Here is a 25,750-nt window from a genome sequence, read left to right as displayed (position 1 = left end):
TGAGGAGCTGCTGTAAAGCCACACAGCCCATAAAGCTCTAATAGCCTCCTCCAACACCAAAAACCACAGCAAGTGCTCTTAATACCATTATCTCACTATCTAGAACTATATAGCATCCAGCTGTGTGCCTCTGGGCTCAGGTCTTGTGCTGATGAGGCAGCCTGGTAACCTGGTGGTTAAAACCCATGCCACACACTTCCCTTCACTCTCCCCAACTTCCCTGCTGCCTCTCCTGTAGGGTGCTGAACCCTTTCCACTACACTCTACCAATGTAGGATAAAATGTTAAATAAAAAAGGTGAGGTCTTCTGCTGCTTGTGCTGTTAACAGACATTTGGTTGAATTAAAATCCATGTAATTTTAATGTTAGGAATGAATGCACATCAAGTCCAAATGCTTTTAAATGGCTGCTAATCATTCCACAGTGGGCTTTCACATTAGCCTCTTCCGGAATCCACTGTTTTTGCATTTTATTACTAAAAATGTACAGTAACGAGTCAATTTGACACACAGGTGACGTTATTTCTGTGTTTGGGCGTGTCGGTGCCTGTGTAATTTTAGTGTTTAGTGTGTCTCGTGCTAGTTTTAGAACATGGTAGGGGCACAGTGCCTGGAGTGTCTTCCAATAGAAAACTGAAGGTGACATTCAAAAGATAAGAACACATTGTATTGGGATTCTCCAAGGGGTATGCTCTTTTCTCTTCTGCTCCCTTGCCTTTCTTCTCTTTCACTAAATCCCCCAAAGTCCTTGGTCCATTAAATCACATAAATGGAGGACAGGCTTTTAGTTTAATTCATAAATAATGAAATCCTTGGTGGGAAGCCATAATACAATCACTCCTTAACGCATTTGATCAAACTAAATTCTCTGGTATGAGGTGGCTGCAGTACAGAGCACACAGTTGACAAAATGCACACGCACAAACACACCGCCCCATATGTGCACTCATATCAATATTGAGGGAAAAGTCAGGTGTTATTTGGAGAGAAGAGCCCTTATCGTGTCTCTGTTGCCACGGTGACACTGTATGTTCCTGTCACAACCGTGAAACAGTAACCACTCATCTTAAACCTCATTTATGCCCAAAGTAAACATCCCTCTCCTCCCGTTCTCCTTCCACTTCCTCCCCTCCCACATGTTTATCTCTTCCTCCACCTCTATCACTCACTCCATCTCCCTCACCCGCCCCCTCCTTCTCCTGTTTTATCTCTCGCAGTCTACGCCCCATCGTACTCCGTTCGGCTGACAAATGTGGAACAAGGAGATAGACACAACTCAACTGACGACCACACACTGTCACTGCCACGCGTCTCTCCACGCCCGGCTTTGACAAGCCTGACACACTGGGGGCAGGAATCTGATTACCTCTGTGCCACATCACACCCTCAGCCTGTGTTTCTTTAAGGTTGCACATATGGTGGCAGACCCTCCCTCACAACTATCTGTTAAACTGTTCACATATTGAGAGAACAGTCATCCATCATCTTCTATTTATACCACATGATGGCCCTACAGACCTATACACTAGATTTAGAAGATACATAGACAGGGCATGGATTGTTCAGCAGCAACAAATCAGTAATTTAGACCCTCCCACTGGTTTAATTTTGCTCATGTAGTTAAGTTCAGTTGCATTCATAAATTACCCCCTTAAAAATACCTTGTCCCCCTCCACCTAACATTAGACCATGTTCACTAAAAGCAAAACTGCTGATATGGATGAAGCTACTGTAGTGCAAACATTGTGTTTACACCTAGCATCTTTGAGCTCCCAGCATGGAAAGTTTTTGGAAACACTGCTGGACCCAATTTAGTATTTTCCATCTGAACAGACAGAGACTTCTGGAAACAATGACGCAAACACCTGCCTCCCCGTCTTATTGGCTCTAATCAGGCACAACAAAAAGACAGTGATGATGAATGATGACCCGAGGGTAACATCATGAATTTATTTAATCACCTGGAACACGATCACACTACTGAATATAAAGACATTATTCATTAATCATAATCCAGGTAAAATGTATAAATAATTGTAATATTGATTCAATGTCATATTGCCCAGCCCTACTGTGCACATACATGAATGGATTTAGATCTGGTTGCAACCTTTCCTATAACACAGCCATCACAAAGTTATTGCCTGTTTATAGTATATGACAGGAGGTTGCATGTGTGGAGTGGAAAACATAATTGTGCACACAAGAGCGTACACAGTACTGTACTGTACGTCCCCTAGAAACTCAAAACTCACACAGCTTCCTGCTTGGAATCTGGCACACTTTGAAAGAGGGACAGAGAAAACGTCAAAGACTGAGTGAGAAGTCTCAAGGCTCAATGTGCAGACGACTCAAATGTCTGTGTCTGCATGTATTATGACAGTAGATGAAGGAGAGTTAGCTTTTAGCCTTTCTCACTCTCTTTCTACCTTTTCACTTTGCTCCTATTTAACAATTTCCCAAATGTGTTCCTCATGACTCATCCACCTGGCCTGAGGACCTGTTTGATTGCCAGACGTTTCAACTTTAAACGCAAACACACAGGAAAAAAATGCAGAAATCTGTGTGTACTCACTCACACACAGATTCATCACAGCTGACAATGCATACCCGTACAAACACGAATACACACACAAACACACATTATCATCATCATCATCATCCCTGCCCTTAGGGGTAAACACCTTCTTCTATTTAGTTGATATCTACTGGCACAGGATAAACATTTTCCCCTTCCCCTGCACCTCCCCCTGGTCCTGCAGACACTGCTCCGTGGGCAGGAGTGATTTGTTGGATGGAGATGGGTCATCAGTCTCTCCCATCACAAAGCCCACCGACCTGTGACAGCACAGATGAAGGCATAGCAATAATGGGCAGCGACAGCATCCAATAGACAAACTTGTATTTCAAATCACACACAGCTATTGGGCCACTTTTTGGCATTCTCCTCTGATGGAAAAGGGTGTGTCTGTGGATTCATGATTGTTGTCAACTAAGATTACATTGTAATCCCCTGCGTTTTCACTTAGAGAAAAAAAAATATCACCCTCTTCAGAATTATTACATTATTCTATTAATGTTCTTTTCAAATGTTGCTGTCAAATTTTGCTGGCCATTCAACAGTTACGTAATCAACTAAGCCCATAAACATATCCTGTACATATTAAAGTGCCCCTAAATTCTCAAAAACAATGACACTGAATCGTATGTTGTATTGTAGCTCATGGATGTCAACACCATAAATATGTAGAATTTTTAAACTCAATTTCAAAGCATAATTTTTAGAAGAACTGTCCAAAAAAGGAAAAATGTGGGACTTTTCATGAGAGCGATGAAAAAATATTCCCGATTCTGCTCCTTTAACTGGATTTGCACCAAATTATAATGAATTCTTTCCTCGTTGATCCCTCTGGTACAGATTGATTCAGTACGGTTTTTCTGTTTGGTTTTTTTGGCAATAAATAAACACACCAAACCAGTAAAAGTGGAACCATTACCCCCATGGCAAGGAACAAAATTATAAAAACAACATTTTGCAAGTGGCCAAAACACATTACAGGATTTGGTGTTCCGTGTTGCTCTTACAAAGATCTCATAATCCTGATATTATGTCACCTGCAAACAAATCCAAGCCTCTCAACCATGAAGTCCTAATAACCTTCAATGATCCCTTTCCTCCTGAAACTAAACTAAGACGCTTAGATGTTTGTGTATGTATACAATAATAATTATTATTTTCTCAATACTTATGTGTGTATCTTAGTATGTGTGTGTGTATGTTTGTGTGTACATGTGTCGAGGAGGGAGGGTGGTGTGGTGGGTTTCAACTTCCTCCCTTCACTTCTGTTTTCCTCTGCTGTCTACCTTTCTCCTGTGCCTGGCTTCATTTCATTAAAAGATTTCGAGCAAACCTAATTTCACGCAATAAATGCATTATCCTAATCAACACTGATGAGTGGAGCATACACCGGCGCATGCGCACATGTGTTTGTGTGTGTGTGTGCTTAAGAAATTCCTGACACTTATGTTCTCCTGGCTCATCAGGTGGAATAATAAATCAGTTGTTCATTAGCTGCAGCCCCGTCCAGTTTCCTGTTATTATTAATATTAACTTTCCTGTTCTCAGGCTGAATGCAAATATTCAGCAACTATTTCGTTATTACCTTTATCATATCATATTACACAACATTAAAGCAACCTGATATCAAAGCACAGCAAGCTTACACTTATCTACTTGATCGTAGTGTGACTACCCACAAGGCTCTGTGCTTCTTCAGAGTTCCAAGCCTTAAAAAGACTGAAAGAACCAAATCGAGACAAATGTCCTGTCGAGGTTGACAGATGCAACTCATTCCCCTGAAAGGCTGGGCTGCAGTCACTATGCAAACGATGACAGATGTTTTCTTTTTTAGCCACATGCCTTATTGATGATTGCATCATCAAATCAACAGCATGGACAGACACACTAGTTCTCCCGCCCACACAAACACACACATCTGGCTATGGCATTGGCAAAAAGTAGCTTACACTCATGCAGTGACAGGTGGAAATGTAAACCCTCCCCACTGACGACACTGTGACGATCAAAAAGTGTTGCCTGGTAACTTGCCATCCGCACTCATCTGCTTCATTAATGCTCCACTGAGCACATAGGCAATAACAGTGCAGATCACAGTAAATGGGGGGGGGGGTTTGAGAAATATTGCCACTAATTTCATCAATATGAAACTCAAGGTAAAAGCTGTTGATGTATGGTCTTACAGGGCCTGTTGGAGTTGCATGTTTATGTTGTTGCTCTTATTAACCACATTAGTTCTATTCCCAGTCCTAAGTCATAATTAGATTCTGTGCACGCCAGCGGCCTCTAAGGCTTGTATTTCATTGCATGTAATGACGCTGACCTTTTATGCTTAAAAGTAAAATGAATCCCCACAGGGGTCAGTCAAACTTTTTGCTGACTAAACAACATTGTTAATGTGAGAGGAAGCTTCTAGGAGTCTCATATGCAAATACAACTCTGAATCTGAAATATACATGTATGTGCATACAAAAAAGATGTAACAACTGTTTATTAAACCTTTTAGACAGTGAAACAAGTCTAGCACATGAAAATATATATGTTTATGCTTGACAAAGTCTGTCAATATATGTTGATACGGTTCAAGGGTCTGAGACCATGTTGCTAGAATGAGATGTTGTTTAAAACCTATAGGTTACTTTCATTTATAAACATCATTTTATACCATATGAAAATTCATCATATATTATTTCAGAATTTATACATACACAAATTTTACCATGGCTATTTCATATACATTTACAACATAACATTCAAAATACATAGTTAGACATGACATACAGTATATGGCAATGACTCTTGATATAGGGACATTATACTGTATGTCACAGTCAAAATGAATTAATTATATGTTGTAAACTTGTGATTATAAATTGTGTTTTGTGATGTATTTCTATATATTTATATACATATTTTTTATGTTTAAGTCAGAAAATACTCTGCAATAAGAATCTCACGGACGTGGCACAGAACATGACATTGGCATTCACCCACCAAAATACATTATATATAGAAAACAATTTGAAGAATTGTTCACAATCATCATGCATAATTGTGCAGTGCAGGTGGGCCTTATCGCTCAAAGCTTGACTGCACACGTGAATTTTCATTTCAACGTGACACGTACACACCGAACAACACACATAAAGACGCTGCAGGCGCACCTGCAACCACACACGTCCTGTGCGCCTTAAGTCTTTCATGGGTGGAAGCGAGATACAATGGGGAGCTGACATGTTTGCCTGGTTTTATAAACTAATTTTCTGACACACGTGGAGCACGATGGGGGATGGGATATTAGAGCGGGATCTATACTGTCACCAACAACTTCAAAAACATAATTTGCTCCACAGTAGCCATGAAATCGAGGCTGAGCATAGCAGTAACTTCAGCTTTGATTTGCTCACTCACTTCGATACATTACTGTAGCTAAAACTACAATGTAATAAATGCCACCAACAATGCAACAGTACACGTTTCCTGTATTATCAATATGTGTGCAGCATCCTTCTGCTTTCCAACCAAACGCACACATACACAAACTCTACATCCCCTACTTTAACAATTTGCATTAACTCACTCTGAGCAGTTTATTCTGCTTCAATTTGTTGTTCCATTATTTCCAAATAATTTGAACACAGTGTGCTCAGCCAACTGTGAAGTAGAAACGATTAAAAAATGTCCCAGGGAGGAGAATACACATGTGGTTTTTGTGTGTCAAACTCTCACTCACTAAATATTGATTGATATCCTCTCTATATGCACCCCACTCACTGAAACAACAAAGTTTTGGAGATGAAAAGAAACACATTAGGTAATACAGACCTATTTTCTCTGTACGGTCATTTTCCCTCCCTCCCACCATCCCTCCCCTATTCTTCCTCTTCTCTTTTTTTAAGAGCTTGCCATGGACACAAGTCACATTAATGACAAATCACAAACATTACCAGTTCAATGAAGTCATTTATCAAACAGCAGGCAAAGATGCTTCATCACATACACAGTAATTGGTTTCTCATCTCTCACAGACCACGTGTGTATTTCTTATAGAAAGGTTGGACATGTCATTGAGCTGGTGCCATGTTTAGAGAAGCCCTCTCTTGTGGGAGGGTGATCAGCATCTATGGTCTATTTATAGCCAGTCTGTACCCGTGATTGAAGCACCTGTAAAATAGGCAATTTTACAGTCACTGAGCCTAATCACTCAGCTGTGGGTGGGGAATAACCTGTCCATGCAAGCTGAGACTTGCCATCCAGCTACGTGTCCACACAATGTACAGCGTCTCTGGGAGCATGCTGATTAATTAATTTATGGAAAAGCATTGTATGGATGCAATTCTCTTGTCTGCAGCCATTCAGAAAGTGGCTTTCCTGCAGAAGTGTGTCTGCAGCTACACTTCATTTGCATTTGATGACAAAAACCGCCTATTAAAGTTCACCCATTGAGCAGCAACTAGCGCCAAGGCCTTGTGTGTGCGTGTTTGTGTGTGTTAAGTGCCAGCTTTTTCACACAACAGGGTTCAGATTTTTTTTTTAAAGTTAATTGCCCGTTTACACAGTCCTCTAGGGAAAAGCCCCAACAAGGTGAGAATGAAGAAATTAGTCAAAGCCCTGCCCACATGAGGCCACATAATTCAACCCTGCTACTCCAAAATGTAGCAGCAAACAACGGACAGAAATTGCAGGAAGCACACGAATCAGTACCTCACACACCTCACACAGCAAATGTATTGATACTTTGCATATTCACTGTTCCTACTTTGACTGTTTATTTGTGCAATTAAATAGAGATTTTAGACGAGAAAGACTACTTGCGAGAAATTATACATGGCCCATCCATGCTGCTTACCGACAGCTATTTGAACTGCACAAACTAACCATCTGGGAAATGGCTAGATATTAAAAAAGAAACCAATAAAAGTTGAGAATAGTATGTGATGAAAAGGCTGACGCTGTCCACAGCAACATACTGAAACTATTGCTGCCTTCAAATTGGTTAATTTATTTGTGGTTCTTGCATTGAAAAAAAAAAGAAATGAAAAAATCCACTTATAAGGTTGTGTGTGGCTCAGTTATACATAGTTCATGGTTAAAACACAGGGCAACTTGAAGGCTCTAAATGTAAAAAACAGACTGCATTGTTAACACTTTGATCAACAAGCTTCAGTGGTTCAGTCTGACAATGTTGTGTAGGAGGGAGAGACCAAGGGTGACTCAAATCTCTCCTAAAACTTTCCACCAAAGTTACTTTCTTAGGTGAAAATTAGGCCCTTTCACTTTAAATTAGCAACACCTAGTTTTAATAGGTGTTAGCAAGGCTCGAGAACTTGCTTGAGGTGGCGAGACGTTTGCAGATTTGTCAGCACTTACCCTATCTGGGCTGAAGTTGAACTCTTGCAGTAAAAAGTGAACTTGCTGCACAAGGTAACCACTAACTCTGACACAGCATGATACTCTCATACCATTTAATGCTGTATATGCAAATAAATGAGCTGATTATCCATTGTCGTTATAAATCTGATTATGCGTCAGTTTACTCTCTGCACATATAGTCTTACCTGTTTGAGTTTTTTCAGGTCTTCATCCAACTCCAGATTGTCCAGGATAACAGCCACAAAAAGACTGAGCAGGATCTATAATGCAAGGAGAGGAAGCTCATGAGAACATACAGCATGTCAATGTCATGATTACCATCGCAATCAATAATAAAATAAGAGTTATTTCAAAAGTACAACATCTGCTCAGTAATTGTATTTGTTGCTTGTTCTGTCCTGGAAGACATCCTGTCTGTCTGGGTTGAGGTGTGAGTCATCCAGTGACTGTCTGTTCTGTCTGATGGCTCCCCCATATCAAAGGGCCAAATGCTGAAATGTCAGCACTTCTTACGCCTGCAAGTCTGATTAACTGTGATTAGATGTACCACTTGATGGAACACTGAAGGGTTGAATGCATTAAGAAAACAATCTGTGTATGCTTGTGCCACTTGCTTTCTCCAACCAGCTTTTACTGACCAAGATAATGTTATAGGAGCTTGAATAGAATACTGCAGCAAATGTGTAATCTACTAAAAGCCACTACCACTTCAACTTATCTGCCTTCTATAGTGGAAGCAGCACAGTAAGATCCTCACCAGGGTAGCGAACAGATGGTAGAGGATGAAGTAAATGGCGACCACCGGAGCCCACATGTGACCTACAGCTACCAGGGTCTGGTCCATGACATCTACCCAGCCCTCCTGGGTTAAGATCTGGAACATGGACATGAATGCCTACGGGGGAGGAAAGCACATCAGAAAGTTAGAGAGGCATAAGGCAAGAAAGGGCAACGGAGTGCACAAATGGAAGCTGTGGAGAGAAGGGAAAGAGAGGGCAGAGGCAGAGAGGGAAATTGCACAGTGGAAAACAGACAGATTTGATATTTGAACCATGCTGTTTCACAAGAGAGCAAATATCACACAGCTGCACAGATGCACGTATCCCCTCCTGACCATCTCGTTCTAGTCTGTGTTCATGAGGTTTTTTAATCATAAACAAGGAAGAAAGGAGAGGGTTTTTTTCCCCTTCCCTCTGTTCTGCAGACCATCTCATCTACTTGCTAGAGGTCAGATGAAGGTGTAGCGAACAGCCAGCTGCGACACGGTGGCCCCTGGAGTCAAATGGCACGCCTGCGCCTCCTCCTTAGAATCTCACCTCTAGACAACAGCCCCCCCACCCGACCCCCCACCCTCCTTCCCTCCCTCCGTCCCTCCATCCCAGCCCCTCCCACCTGCTACCATGTCCCAGTCACTGCAAATAAAGATAAACCCAAGCAACAGGTCTACCCAAAGGGGAGACCGCCAAACATCATTAACTATGATGTGTGAGCGTCTGTGTGTATACATGCGTGCATGTGTGTGAGGCGCACGCATTACGGAAATGGAGAGAGAGAGAGAGAAGAAGCAGGGTAACGCAGCATACAAGTGGCATCTGTTTATGAGCAACCCTTCATGTCCCGCTGTGCCTGGGATCAGTAAAATGTTGGAAGAGGAGGAAAAAAAAAAGCGAGGAGGGAGAGATGTGGCTAATGAGAGAGAAAGAAGCTCGTGAGCACTTAGAAATCAAAGGAGGTTCCACACATCTGTCGACCCATCATGCAACCCATCATCAACATCTGGAGGGCCCCCATTTGCTTGTCTGTTGGGTCCCTCTGGAGCCGCTCATATGCAATTCCAAATTTTTATGTGGTGTATTTTATATACTACCTCCATCTTGCGGTTTGAATTGCATTTCACGTTTCCCCGAGAACAAATCATCTTGGCATTTTTTCGCGCCCGGTGTGTTTGGATCAGTTTACTCAGAGGTGAAAAACACTACTGTTGAAAATTAGCTGGCTCTTGCAGAGGAGATTCCCTGAAGATGCTGTCTTCATCTATTTTCAAATAAACTACACTGCATAAGGGGGTAAGAATTGTAAAGTGAATAAAATTGAGAGTATAAGTAGTCCAAATTGCAGCATTTTAGCAGAGTAAGGAAGAATATGATAATATCTGGTAGCTAGCAGGAAAACCCACCAGCTATTAACAGAGTAATTACGGTGAGATCGTTGTAACAGAATCACGCTTAGGAAAAGCTATCCAGATAAAAACAGAAAATGTTAAGATACTCCTGTGCCTGGTCATACAGGATGACTGAGGAGGATTTATTTTCAAGCTGTGACTCATTTGAGCAAAAAAAAATATCATAAAAATATGTAACCTAACCTCGAAAAGACGTCAATGCTACGATCATATCCAAAAAAACTTTCAATAGTCATTTTTCTTGAGCTGTTAAAAAAATTCAGATTATTCTCTTGAAGACAGGGTGAGTATGAGCATATTCTTACCCTGGGGAATGTGGTGAAACGGTCCAACTCCTCCACAAAGCAGAACATCTGCAGGCTGATGGCCGACATGACGATGAGAAGGCTGGCCGTGAACACCACCAGGCTGCCGAGTTTTTTACCTGGACCAAATATCTTATAGACAAAGTCCTCCAGCGCCGGGGAAATCTTTATCAAACGTACCACACGTAGCACCTGAGGGGGAAAGCAAACCGGTTGCGTGACCTTTTGTTAAACAGGGAGCATTTTTTGGCCTCTGCTACAGTAGGATAATCCACAGTAGGGAAGCAGGAGATGATGTTCTAAAGACAGTTAAAAATAAATATGGAAGCAAATATAGGAGCACATTGATTACATATCGATTTTAAAAGGGAGAACATTGATCTTCACCCAGTGGTGAAGGTGCAGTGATACTGTGCTCTGTCAACAGGCTTAGTCCCTAAATTGCTTGTGGTGACAACAACCCCCAAAAGGTAATGCATCTTGGTCAGGCTTTGATCGGGGATCCAGAGAGTGGCTATTGATCGAGCTTCGCACTGTGATGCCCCTGGCCAAAGGTTTTTCTTTGGAATCCATCTCTAAGCCAAATGAATGGCTACTGCTCATTCCCCTGATACACAGCGGAGAAAAAAAAAAAAAAGGGAGACCAGCGTGGGATGCTGCTCTAAAAGGGAACCTACGGTAAACAAATACAGTAATAACTCTCACAGCATGATGACAGATGGGACGGGAAGACACTACCTTCTACTCCTGACACACCATGATGACCACTATCCATTTTATAACAGATGCAAGCTCTGGGGCTATAAGAGCAAAGCATGAGAGAGGAAGTTCACAGAGGACACCAGACCATAACAGCAAAACTCATTCATTGCTTTTTTTTCTTTTTGTCTCCAGCCTAAGATCAGCAAAGTAGTGGTAGATCAGGGACCGAAATAGAGGCCATTAAATAAATACAGCTAAATAGATTATATAATTATACTAATGTTTTACAACATTATCAAATGTCACATACCACCATGGCAACCAATGACTACAATATCATGGCGAGGACTGATCTGATAATGATCCTTTTTGTTTTAACTGTTTTAACTATCATGCCTGACTTAAACACATACACAGTTGCCCATGAAGTTGGAATAAATATGTTTTTTTTTTACTTATTCTCAGGAAATGATTGTTACAATGTGATTTATTCTTGATGGATAACGTATCTTCTCAAAACTAACCCTCTTCCAAACATATCACTGTGAAAATTAAACCACAATTAACCTTTATAAAAGGAATAAAAAGAAGAATGTTTCTGAAAAAAAATTATATACAACCATGTATATTAAATTAAGAAATTATTACGGCAAAAACATACTACCTCACTGTATATTTCACATACATCATATGACAATTGTATGTAAATCAAGGGAAACCGATGATGTGAAACAAACTACTACTTGACTATGTTCACTTTGATATGATTGTGCAAAACAAATAACTTCCACCAGAGGTTGTCCCAGCCATAGCTCAGGCTCAGGGCCAGATCTGCAGAAGAAAACACATAAATGACAGGATGTCGTTTCATGGCTGAATCAAAACTTTGTGTCTGCTAGCAGAGAAAGGCTTTCCAGCCATGCTGCATATGTGTACTTCTGGCTCCCACCTCGTGCAAGACAAAAGCGACGCTTAACATAACAAAATTCAACAAAATTGAATTAATGTGACACATTGTCAGTGTCACAGATATCCAATCCAGCATTTTAAACCCATATTGGCCACATACCAATAACCAGAATTGGATCAGGCATCCCTACCCGAAATGTCCAAAAATTATACAATTGGCTGGCTCCCTGAATGAATAAATTGACTGAACTGTTAAATTGTGCTGCTACTCAAGTCATTGTAATTCTGAACACACAGAGACAGAAGTGTCAAGGTGGGTTCCATTGGCTGATTAAAAATCATTCTGCCAAGTGAATGTGTGTGTCAAAGCTGTAGGGTTGTAAGTAGGGGTCTAAAGTCTGTGACATTTTGTCCAGACTGAAACACATTTGGTCAGGCTAACCTTTAGCACTGGTTGGATGTACTGTAACTAAATAAATAAATAAAAAGACGATCTATGATTGCTTAGCCTAGCTGCTCCTCCTGTGCCTATAGGACACAATTCTGAATCCAGCTCAGAGCCTTAAGGTTAATCACTTATGACTAAATGTCACCAGTTTAAACTACGACCTACATGGAAAAACATCAGCAGACAGAGTGAGAGAGAAATACTTTCATGTGGAGTTTAGTTTCACTAAAAAAATAAAAAAAAAACTGATATGAATGTGTGTAGTACAACTACTTGAATATGACCCTGCTACAAATACAAAAAAACTACTGAAGACCTTATTATCTGTACATCCAACATTGTTTCCAGCCGGGTATTTGTTGAAACAAGAAAATATATATATTTTAAATTTAGATGTTCCATTGCCTGCTGCCTACCCCTGTGTGGGTGTAATATGTTTGCTGTCATTATTGTATGGGATGGCTCAGATCAAATCCTTTGTAAAACATGAGTTTAAATGAATGCATGCCATAAATTCTCTTTTATTTTCTGATTTAACTGTCAAATCAGTGTCATCCCTTGAAATCAAAGCTTTGTATAGAGTACATGTTGCCTGTTTACTCATGGGACTTCCAGTGTAATGTGTTGCCAAATTTTGTTAATGGTTAACACTACATTATTTACCAGAAATTAGCTCTTCTTTTCCATTCGTAGACAGTGAATACCAGTGCAAAGTGTAAAATTTTGTGTAGGCTACTGCTAGATTTTTTATTTTAAAATATGCATCACATCGGTTCACAGAACTGAACTGAAATCGCCATTCCCTGATTCAATATTTCAGGTAGTAAGCAAGATAGGTCTGATCTGTTTATCTAACAAGTTTAGATAAAACAAAGATAGTTGTGGTTTTTGTCTTTCAGGTTTTTCTTTTCTTCCATAATAATGTTTCTCTATACCTATTATACCATCATTTTTGATGCAAGGAGTGTAACAAATATTTAGCCAATAGATATAACTTACAGCACAGCCCTGAAGGCATTTCATTAGAATTATTTTTTTTTATTAAATATTCAAATAATTTTAACCATACTAAACATTGATGATGTAAAATCCCATAAATACAACACAATTCTCAGGGCTCAGCAAACTAATAATAGATATGAGGGCATCACGAGCACATTACTTCTGAAAACTGCAATAAAATGCAAAGTGAAGGTGTTAGAAAATAGAAAGGCATACAGTATAGTAGAGATATAGGCTGAAGTAAGTTTTTTATGATTGCTTTAATCCAGAAGCATTAAGAAATGTAAATCATCAAAGAAGAGGAATTCAGTGGACTGCTTCTACAGTATGTGTGTTTATATGTGTTTGGTTGAATGTAAGTCTTGCACATGTGTGGCTGACAGCTGTTGAGAGAGTCAGACAGGAGCAGGGCAGCTTGCCTGGTCAAGCCTCATTACAGACACATCAAGAAGCCCTTTCCTATCAACAGTCCACCGAGCCTTTCAGCTACACTATACCACCTACAGGAAGGTCACAGGGTTAAACGTTGAACATAGCACAATACCTAAATCCTGAATGACAGCATTACACCTACACGCCACCACTGCCACGTGGGTCATTGCCACAACATACTGTACACAGCTGTTTTTTTTTCATGAATAGAAAAAGTGGCTATAAACCAGTAGCAAGTGAAAAAATAAAGTCCACACTCTGGGGGATGTTGGATCACATACTCTCTCAACTGAATATTACACTACAAAACACTGTAGACCACCACTGCCGGATACATGTGTAGTGAGGCCAGAGGAATTCAGAATAATCTGAACTTTCCCAGCTCCCTGACTCAAACAGAGGGACTGAGAACTGCACACTGAAGCTCAGTGATATGATTGATTTGTGCTCATTAATGCATGATCACAGTTAAGAAATGTGACACAGTGATTACAACTTCAAGTGTGGATGATTCAGTTTGATATTTACAATACAAAGAAACCAAATTTTTGTCTATGCAATCATGCATTTTTGTAATGGCATAAAAATAAGTATTTGTATATCCTTACCTGAAAGTAGGTAAACTGGGAGTGGTAGAGGTCAGGGTAGATGTGCAGTGTGGTGCCCACCACCAGCAGAGATTCAAACTTGTGCAGGGAGGAGCTGATGTAGCCAGTGAAGCCGAGACACCAGATTTTCAGAAGAGCCTCCAGGTCGAATAAGACAGTAAACGCAACCTGGTGTGATGGGAAGAAGAAGATGGAAATCAGTGTTGGCATTTACTTTATGTCATACAACAATGAACAATGCTGTATTAAACTGCAAGACTGTGCTACACCATAACAACAAACCATCAATAATCTAAACAGATATTTAATAATATATTCTAAGAGTCTGAAAGGAGCCACTCAGCATGTTAATAAAACAATTGTACTGTTGTAAATGTAGCAGTATTAGACCTCTCAGCAAGCATTTGCCACTGAGGGCAGGATGCTACCTGTTTGAACTTCACTGATCACTTTATTAGGAACACCTGTATACCTGCCTATTGATGCAATCATCCAGACATCCAATCATGTTGCAGCAGTGCAACGTACGAACGTATGTATCGTCACAATGGGGACAAAGAATGTGATCTCAGTGACTTTGAGTCTGACATGTTTGTTGGTGCCAGACAGGCTGGTTTGAGTTCTTCAGAAACTGCAGATCTCCTGGGATTTTCACACACAACAGTCTCCAGAGTTTTTACTCGGAATGGTGCGAAAACCAAAATCATCCAGTGAACAGTGGTGACGCAAGCGCCTTGTTGATGAGGTCAGAGGAGAGCAGCCCTGACAGAAAGGTTGCTCTTACTCAGATAACCACTCTTTACAACTGTTGATGAACATGTCAGTATGCACATATTATCAAATGTTGGTTGGTTCAATCCAATCCAATCCAAATCAGTCCATTTCTATTTATAGAGCACATTAAAAATGTTGATTAAGTGCTACAACAGCAGTGGATCATGTTGGGTCTCACAGAAACCACAGCTGCAGTGGGCACAGGTTCTCCAAAAACTGGAAAGAAAAAAAGGAAAAAAAAGGTATGTTCTGTGAATCTGAATTTCTGCCGAGGGTCAGATTTTGGAGCAGCAGCATGAATCCATGGACCTGTCCTGCCATGGATCAACAGTCCAGGCTGGTGGTGGTGGTGGTGCTGCTGCAGTGGTGTGGGGAATGTTTCTCTTGGCACTTTGGGCCAAATCGTGCTTTTAATACCACAGATCTAAATCCAGCAGAGCACCTTAGGGATGTGGTCGAACAGGAAACTGGCGGCATGAAAGCGCAGCTAATAATTTTACATAAATGATGGGAAGCAGTCATATCCGCATGGAGCTGAATCCCAAAGAAAAGTTTCATTTTGTGCATATTTTGTGAACTGAGGCCGTTATATTGCCAGTAATATGGTGTTCCTAATAAAGCGCTCGGTGAATGTACAGGATGTTGTGTCCGTCACGCTCGACCCCATAGCAGGGACTGAGCATCAGGGTATCTGAGCATCAATTTTGACTTTGTCGATTTTAAATCTGTCTCTTAGTATAGTAGTCTCCTAACTTCTTGTAAGTACAATATTAAATCACTAGAGGCTGAGCACTTCCTCCACCACTGTCCTTCCAGCAGTGGAAATACAGCAAGGAGGAGAGAATAATATTGGCACCTCACCAATAAAGCGTACACTTCTCCATTTAACTCTAAACCCAGTGCCTCCATTTCCTATATTCTCCTCACAGCCTTCACACAGACTGGAACAAATCTGCAGATCGATGAGTGTATGATATGGGTGGAGGCAGTGGGGAAAGGTAATATTGTATGTGGTTTTTCCCTTTTCTTATCTCCTCTTTTCAGCTGTGTGTGAGAGAGAGAAAGGTACGAAGGGGGCGGGGAAGGTGGGAGCGCACTCCTCGCTTTACTACCTGCATGCTGATGGCATGAAACACACCAACATGACACACACTCACACACTGTGTCACATGTGTTTGTGTGTTCATGTTAAAACAATTAAATAAAAAGGAAATGGATGGATGGATGGATGGATGGATGGATGGATGGATGGATGGATGGATGGATGGATGGATGGATGGATGGATGGATGGATGGATGGATGGATGGATGGATGGATGGATGGATGGATGGATGGATGGATGGATGGATGGATGGATGGATGGAGTAAATAAATTATCCTAAGGTAGATCAGTCAACAAATATACATATACAGGTGAGTGGATTATAAACTGTTACCTATATCCTTAAATCCCCATATCATTCATAGTATGCAGTTTCAGATTAACAATACACTATAACATTAGCATAAATAAGGATCACATTTATTCTTTTAATATGATCTTGTGCTGTGTAACTGTGGGTAATTTTAGGCAGGACATTTAAAATTGTAAGAAGAAGCAGGGAAAGATAAAAAAAATAAAAAATAAATAAAAACCTCTCACCTCTGCCAGGTAAAACTCGTCATAGTGCCTGCGATGGTTCTCGCCTTTATAATAGTTGCTAGCAGCAACAATGACGTCCACAGCCACCATACTCAGTATGAACATGTGGAACACAGAGGACCGCATCAGTTGCTGTGGAAACAGAGTGGTGTTCAGTTGCAATCAATGTAAATTGCACACAACGGGCAAAGGAGGAAATTTGGGTTTGGATATGAGCCAGCAATACCATGATGATAAATTACAGCACTGTCTGAGAGAAATCATCTCAAGTCTGATTGGAGGTTACGACTCTGACAGACAGAATAAGACACACAAGGCAGGTACTGTAGTGTATATCCTCACCACTGAGTGAGAATTACTCAGCATGCTGATGAGATCTGCTTTTGCCTCCATGTAAATTTCTTTTCCCCATCTGCACAGAACAGGAAGTTCAGTGCACGCCAACAACAGGATGATGCTAATGACTGAATTAATGGTTGAGCGAGTCTCTGCAAACCTTAAGTGCACCTTTGTGTTTCTCACTGGCTTTAATTTTGTGCTGCAATATGATTTACAAAATGGCTCAAGGTATCCAAACTCCCCAAAAAAAGTTGATCCCCTGCTGTGACACTGCAAACATTCACAAATACAGTATGAATCCACATTTACAGGATCCAGAGAAGACAGGCTGGAGGACAGATGATGGACTGTCAAATGTTCAAAAGACAGAAGGAACGTACATGTGGTACCACAGGTGTGGGTTCTCTCTTACTGGCGGCGCTAACCATACACTGTATTGTATATTAAGAGGTGGAAATAGGCAAAGAGGGCCAGCAGCTACACAGCAGGAAACTCAAAGCAATCAGGATCCTTTCATTGGCTGCTGGGAGAAACATCCACCCAGACAGCAGAATCAGCGTGTATTCAGGCAGTTGGAAACAAGAAGGGAAAAGTAGAGGGGGGGTTCGGGTAACGCTGCACGGTGGGGGTGGGTAAATGTATGTTATTTCCTGTGAGAATCACAGTGGTATTGAAAGCCTACAACGACGTCACACGATGGAAACAATTATGATATTAAAGAATGTGAAGTGCATCAAAAAAAAAAAGTTATAGCACTTCTCATTTAGACAAACAGACATAACTGTGCATTCCTTTGGAGACAATATGACAGATGTGATCACAGCCTTGAACTGCATATATGTGGCAGAAGGAACAGCTTGTGAGTGGGCAGAATCACTCACCCTAAAAAAAGACTTGCATGTGAGATTGGCAATAGGAAGGATTGAAAAAAAAAACGTGAAAAATAAGAGGAAGGACTTTAAGCCAGATGAAGAGAAGAGTTTGTTGTTTTTTTTGCAGCATTGCTGGAAAGATCAACTTCGCCCCAGGAAAACAGGACCACTGCCATCCACCCTCCCACGCACAAATACACATACTGTACAAAGTCTTCAAAGTCTTATCTGCTGTTGTTTTTGGTGTTTTGTAAAGTGATGGAATTAGTCGATAAAATGATCTGGTTGAAGTTATGGATAAAATGCATGATGTATTGTTGGTTTCAGGAACTGGTTTGAAAGAAACAAAGAGATGAAAATCATACAAAGAAACAAGTACTTTTGTAGTTTTGTCTATCAGGAGCTACGGAAGAAGTAGCATCATATTGTAGTAGAGGTCAGGGTGGATGCTTTAGCCAACAAAGCTTGTGACTTTGACAGGGGAAACCACTGCCGAGTCCGACAGACAATTTCCTTGCTGTCAGTGTTGGTTTTCTCTTAACATAGCAACCACAATCTTTCTTTAACCTTAACCAGACAGTTGTAGTTGCCTGACTGAACATTACAGAGGAGAGACAGATTAGAAAACACTAATGAATCATAGCAGTTATTTGAAATTATTGTGTTTTTGGAAGGCACTCACAGACAAAGAAGATAAGGAAACATTTTTTGGCTCTTTTAGAAGATGATTACACATTACTGTACCTATTATGTCTGTAAGTTTGGAGGTTTTGTTGGTTTTGGACCTTGAGAGAAGGTCAAGACCTGGTTTTGGAGTTTTCACTTGTAGCTTTAGACGACAATCATTAAGTGCTGGAGATGACGGAAACTGGACTTGAAGACATTTCACCTCTTATAACACTAACAGAACTGAAGAAACTTTCAGATTAGAGGTGAAACGTCTTCAAGAACCGAAAAGCTGCCTTCAACTGTAGCACTTAATGATGACCATGACTGGATGACTGAGAGCACACACAGACATATTTATATGACAGTGATGTAATTGCAATTATTATTTTGTGTATATGGAAATACGATCTGGACATACAATATTCAAAATGTTATTCATCAAAATGTTCTTTGAATGCTCAACGATATAAAACATATACATTATGGAGTGCATGTCTGTACTGATACGTTTTCTGATAAATTCAGTTTTCCTCATTGTCTACATAACGTTTCATAGTCTTCTTACTCTTTCAATGAAAACTACACTGAAAACGATTCAATATTGGCCTATGACATATGAATATAAATTCAACCTTGAAACCTTCGATGTTTCAAGTCTATGTTCATTGCCCTGAAAGTGAGTTCTGTTGGATCCTCGACCACACCCAACAGACTCCTCCCAAAAAAATCCATAGGTCAACAATACATATAGACAGGTGCATCTTTTCATTTACTTTATTAAAAAAGAAAAAAAAGAAAAGCTACTTTCTTGCTTTTGTAACTATTTGAGTGTTTATGATTACATCTTCTGCCCTTTTTTTTGTCTTATCTTATTGTCTAATTGTCACTTTTTTATCAAACACAATCTATGTCACAAATGTGAATTCACTCCATTCCTAAAAGCCCCAGACCAACAGTACTCATAGCCTTGAGGTTGGGTGTTTTTGCAGAACATGCACACATGCCCACTCTCCGCACACAGCGGTTAGGCTCCCTGACTGAGATTGGACGTGACAAAGCAGTTTGACATTTCCAGCAACCAGACGCTCTCCCCCATGGGTGTTTTGGCTGAACAGAGTGGTGTGTTTGTGTGTGTGATAGTGTGCGTATGTGCATGTGTGTGAGGGAGGGAGTGAGAGAGACAGAGGCAGACTGACAGAAAACAGAAAGTACATGCTTGTGCGTATGACACGGTTGAATTTCTCAAGGTCCTGACTTTGCCCATATTCTCTGTCAGCTGTTAGGAATCACACTGCTAAGAAAAGCTGGTGAGTTAACTGGAGAGCAGCGCGCATTTGTAACCTCCTGTCATTTCGAGATACAATCCATCCATCCAACTCGGTTACAAAATAACCCTATAATCTTTACCTCACATTTTCCCTTTTTCCCCTAAATGACTTAAGATGTGGTGGCCCTCACCAGATAACAAGGTGCATGTTGTTCCAATGGCAAAATGGCCTAGTTTTCCCAATGCAGCTGATGGCACTGGTACACCATATAGGGCCTGGAGATGTCAGAATCAATTTAACAGCATCAATAGTGGTACAAGATGCCTCTCCCCTGCTGTTTGATGTTCCTTTGCTTGTGTTGCTCTGAAACCCTTCGCCACTTGTTTGATGGACGCTATTTATTTGTGTTGCCTCTGGCTGGTTCTTTGAAACACCAGGTGCTCACTATGCACAGGCATACACACACACACACACACAGGTTGAAGTCAACATGTGCAAGCAGAAGCCACACATTAAGATGTAGCACTGGCATTTAGCCAGGGAGCACTGGGTATCATTGTATAGGGAAGCGGAGATTAGTTTGTAATACATGACACGGTAGGCTACATTTTGCAAAATACTGCATGTACCCATCTATTATTTTCTTGACTGCAACAGAGTGTGTATAATAGTGATTATATATGCAAATAGTGTTATAGATAAAAAAGGCATCATTTCAGTGGAATGGAAATTGGTATTTTGGGAAACTGTGAATAAAAAAAAATGTAAAACAACAAGAAATATGAGAAGAAATAAAACATTATACATCACCCATTTCTGTTTTTTAATCAAGCCTTCAGGCTTCTTGTCTAGGAAACTGTCTTCTTTACCATCAAATCTATACTCAGGGTATAGCCACTGACAGTCACAAGGTACCAGTGAGGAGAAGTGACGACGTGTTGCGGTTTGCGGTACTGAAGTTAAACTCACTCACCCATAAAAGACTTGCAAACCCACTTGCCAAGTGGTCACTGACCTCTTGGTGAAACGGTTTGCATCGTTGCCCGCAGTGCGGTAGACCAGAGTTTGAAACTCACCTGGGGCATGCCTATAACAACCACACCGGTCACATATATAAAAGATGAGCCACTGTCTCTCTCTTATATGTACATATGTATGATACCTGGAGAATTTCCAGTGTCTGCAACTGTAACACAACCAAGACAGAGAGGAAGACTGACAGACAAATGACTGCTTCCCCGTGCTCCGTCTGTTCACTCAGACTGCCAAGGAGGACAAATGCTCTTTTTACACTGGTACAAGGGACGAGTGTAGCACATGTGCACATAGCTGGCAGGATATAAGAGTGTTCACACAGGAATTGTCACCAACAGACGGGGCCATGTTCTGGCATGAGCTCCTGCTAGTTTTTCATCTCCTGTTTACCGAGATTAAGAAGAAACGGAGTGGGATTACACACTGCTTCACTTGACTTATCCCTTCAGTCTCTACACTGCAATTTGTTGACAACAGATAAACAAATGATCGAGACTCTTTTCCTTTTTTTTCCTCTGCTGCACAGTATACTACTCTGAAATCTACTGTCGAACTGGTGAGCAGTTAAATCGTGGCTAAGTTTGGTATCAGCATAAGAGTTATTTTGATCTAAAGCTTTTGGCTAAAGGAGTGGGTGTGTAAAATCTTGCTGGGTTGGGGATCTAACAAAATGGGAGCCCTTCACTTATTACAGTTCTGACTAGAACAGGCTGACTCATGTCTCTGGCTGGAAAACAGGTCTTAATAAAACATGATGGTCTGCCCGTCTGCACGCTCCTACTCTTAATAATATCTGCTGTGCTTTGCCACCCCTGTGTGAATTTCCTGTCTGGATTCCTCCTACTAGACTTTTGCTTTTTTTTTTATTTCAGAATATATCACTGAAAGTGCATCTGGCTGATTGCTGTCTAGACTGAATAAACAGTTGATTCTTGTGTCAAAGAATTTTGACCTCAAAGGAGTTGTCTCTTTCAGGTGATTTGTTCTTCGCATTATACACGAATATCTATCCTGTAACGTCCTACTGCCACCTCTTCTTCTTTTCTTTCTTCTTTCCTCACAATGCTTCTTTTTTTCTCATCAGCCAATTTCCCTTTTCTCTGTGACTTCCTTCTCCTTCCTCAGAGACCGACTGACCTCAACCTTGACCCACAGTGTGTATGTGCGTGAACCCTTGAAGTGATACGAGTGGTGTCACCGTAAAGGTCCAGAGGGCAAAGATCGGTGCCAAGGGGTGCAAAAGGAGGATTCCAGAGAATCAATAACCTCTGGCTTCAGAGGGAGAGGTCAGAAAGGTGTTCCATTCATTGGACCTCAGTACCCCCCAGTGAGCTACTAGGTTATCCATCACTCTGTTTAGCTCTGTGGACAGAGGGCTGAGACAGGGCGAGTAAGCAGCATTAACTGCTCATTGCCAGAGAGGTAATGCTAAATTAATCACATGATCCTCTTGGGTTCCTAGAAGGTACCATTTGTTATGGCCCTCCTACCCTTTCTTAGAGGTCACTTTAAAGCTGTTTTGATTATTCTTGAGCTGAAATTCCCCAGGTACTTGATTTTAACCTAGCATTTTAAATACCTTTCAGTTTTTTTGTTTGTTTGTTTTTCCAGTGGGGTGCACCTGGATAAAGTGCCACCCTCTATTTTTGCTTATAACCGCCAAAGCTCCAGTCTGCAGTGTAATTATGACATTGCGGAGCACAAGGGGCTAATTAGTAGACCAGGTCTGCGGGGAAAGAAACAGGATGCTTCATTAACCTCAACTGGTCTATACTGCTACCCTGAGAGCAAAACTGAGAAACCCACAAAATCACCCACAAATCAGTCTATACTGTGAACAGATACAGAGCAATCAGTGGAATACAAATCCAGTGGATAAACGAGACAGTAACAGCATTTTGACATAAATGAATGTACTATCAGTTAATCTGTGAAATTCCAGCTGGCATACTGTATGCAGCTCACAATTACAAACACATATGGCACATCCATGCATTCAGATTCAAAGACCTCAACTCTATATTATAAATATCCTGCTGAAGTGCACATAAATACATCTGTGCTGGCTCCATCCAATATATTTAGTAATTATCATTTGTTTAATCTGCGCAGAAACAGATGAGTAAAGATTATAAATTGGGGGTAAACTGGAGTTTATGTGTTGGATTTATATATTTAACGGGCACATGGTGATATCCTTAACCCCTATATAACCTGTTTTTCTAATACATATGTAGGCAAGGCTACATTAAAGGGCTACTGGTATGTTTACTTTGCTGTTGATTGTGGTCTTTTGCCAGGAGAGAGGGTCATGATTTAAGCCATCATAGGAACAGTTAGTCACTGTTGTTAAGTGAAGACTTATTGATGCCAACAAATAGTAAAAGAAAAGAGAACCTCCTGCAAAAAAATAATAAAATAAAGCTGTCACTGTACTGGCCACAATTACTAACAAGTAATTTCAAGGAAAACACTGCAACAATGATGGCTTAGGGTGGCAGAAAATCAAAATTAATACTATATGAGGGATTTTCACGGTAAGGTTAATAAAAAGATTGAAAAAACAACTGTCAGAGTGGGAAAGGAAAACGGAGGTGCTCCCTGCTTTGATGGCTATTTTGGTTTGCGGCCCTTCTGGAGAGGAAGCTTTCCTGTCTGGCTCCAAAAAGAGCAGGTGGTTAATCAATTATGTGTTATCTCCAACTGCTGCAGCCCGTTGGACCCAGACAGACCCACACCGACACACACGCACATGCACAAATGGACAGGCGTCAACAGGCAGATCGACAGGCTGATAGCGAGAGACACAAAGGCCGGACCAGACACATGCAGGTGGTTTAAAGGACAGGCCGACAGGTTTGGGTGAGCTACCAGTAGACAAACAGGAGGACACACACAGGCCGCCTGTATGGAGATAGCGCCCACCTGCCAACCCTGAAACATTTTAATCATTTGACGGCCAATTACTCTGGAGCCAGACAGAGCAGAACAGAAACTCACACTTCACTTCCCCGGCACTCGCAGATGGCCCTGCAGGCTGGATCTCCACTGCCTGTCTTCACTCTACCTGTCTACTCAGCTGGCTCTGCTCCCTTCTGATATGGGTGAAAAAGCAATGAAATAAGGTGTTTGGTGAGGCTTTAGAGAAAGAGAGCCGAGGAGATCCATCATTAATCAAAAGCGATGCCACCATGATATGACACACCCTATATCGCACCACCTGTGGCAACATCAGGGAAGAAAAATAGCTGGAAAAAAAACAACAACAGCAACATAAGGCATTCTAAACACATACAGTCAGATAAATGTGCTCCATTCCCCACAACATTTTCTACCAGTGCTCACCTATCTACAGTATGCCATGTTCCTATGACCCTCCAGTCAGTGTATCTGGTTAGCTTTCAAGCCATTTATACTGTAATTTATGGTACCTCAAGTGTTTCTAGATTAAGCAAAATGATGCTTTTATCTTTATTTATCTTAACATATGTAGATGAATATACACGTAAAATCTAATTTCAATTACTTTAATTTGTTTTGATTTATTTATTATCTAAACTTTACACATTATACATAATATATAATGTAGACTATACCAATCATTACAAAAATGCAAATGATGAAATTGAACCACCTACAATGTGCATGATTATGTTTTTGAATTAGATGGAGAGACTCTGTTCAATAGCTACCAAACCACATTGTGAGCTGTACTTGTCTCGATTTGATGCAAGGGAATACAGTTTAAACTACTGCAACATGCTTAGAGTCAATATTGGTTAAAAAAAAAAAAAGACTGAAGAGACCCAGTGGGTGCAGACCTCCGCTAGTGACATAAACTAAAGTTTAGAGAAAGAAAAAACAGATTCTTCATTACTGAGCATGCTATGTGCTTTATAGGTTCTTCTCTGGCCCACTCCCCATCTGTCTACTGAGTTCAGTGCAAATCCGTTGAGTACTTTCTGCCTAATCCATCTGACAAACAAACAAACCAACAGACCTCCTTGGCTGAGGTAACTGTACAACTGAGACAAGATGAACCTTTTCCAACTAAACTTTGTCTCATTTATAGCTCTTCTCTGTGATCTGGCCGCCATGGTTTGGTTTGAACAGCTGGGTTAAATTTCCCAGTTTCTGACACCAGCATAAAATCAAAACATTTTCAGAGTGCTTTGATGGCTTGACATGCCACAAAAATGCTCTGTGTGTGATTGACAACCAAACACAATGGGCACCTTTTCAATCAAGCACTGGCTGATGCATGTCATAGTCACTCTCATTACTATTCAACTTTTACGCTACTTGATTATTATTTGCCTCGCGCTTGACACTTTAAATGCTCAAGTAGGCAGACATTTAAATAACAACCAAAGCCTAGAGGGTGGCTGTAAAAAGTTTTCATTGACAAAGACCGATTTTCTTATAATTTTCAGTTTTAATGTTTGTCTTTCCAAACGCTGCCAGTTTTCACCATGTGTTCTACACTATCTACACACAATGCTCCTATTTGTAGCTTATGCAGTGAAATGAGACCGCAAACATAACCACAAATATTAACAATCCATGTACTGTACTTCAGTGAGTTTTTCAATGATTGAAATTTATGTTCTTT

The 25,750-nt window shown here is 40.7% G+C and overlaps 1 protein-coding gene across 3 annotated transcripts in view; it reads right to left on the bottom strand.

The window, feature by feature from the left end:
* Positions 1-25,750, bottom strand: part of nalcn (sodium leak channel, non-selective) — a gene marked incomplete at both ends in the record, with an annotated part of 61,116 nt that overhangs the window by 18,384 nt on the left and 16,982 nt on the right. For all 3 annotated transcript variants that reach the window (XM_083996476.1, XM_083996477.1, XM_083996478.1), the window contains 5 exons: positions 8,136-8,210; positions 8,708-8,845; positions 10,438-10,629; positions 14,539-14,706; positions 16,956-17,087. In XM_083996476.1, coding sequence (XP_083852602.1) covers positions 8,136-8,210; positions 8,708-8,845; positions 10,438-10,629; positions 14,539-14,706; positions 16,956-17,087 — 705 coding nt within the window. The remainder of the gene's footprint in view (positions 1-8,135; positions 8,211-8,707; positions 8,846-10,437; positions 10,630-14,538; positions 14,707-16,955; positions 17,088-25,750) is intronic.

Source organism: Trachurus trachurus (genome assembly GCF_905171665.1).
Source record: "Trachurus trachurus genome assembly, chromosome: 21".
Taxonomy (NCBI): domain Eukaryota; kingdom Metazoa; phylum Chordata; class Actinopteri; order Carangiformes; family Carangidae; genus Trachurus; species Trachurus trachurus.
Note: the sequence above shows the minus strand (reverse complement) of the source record. Positions and strands in the feature narration are given on the sequence as shown.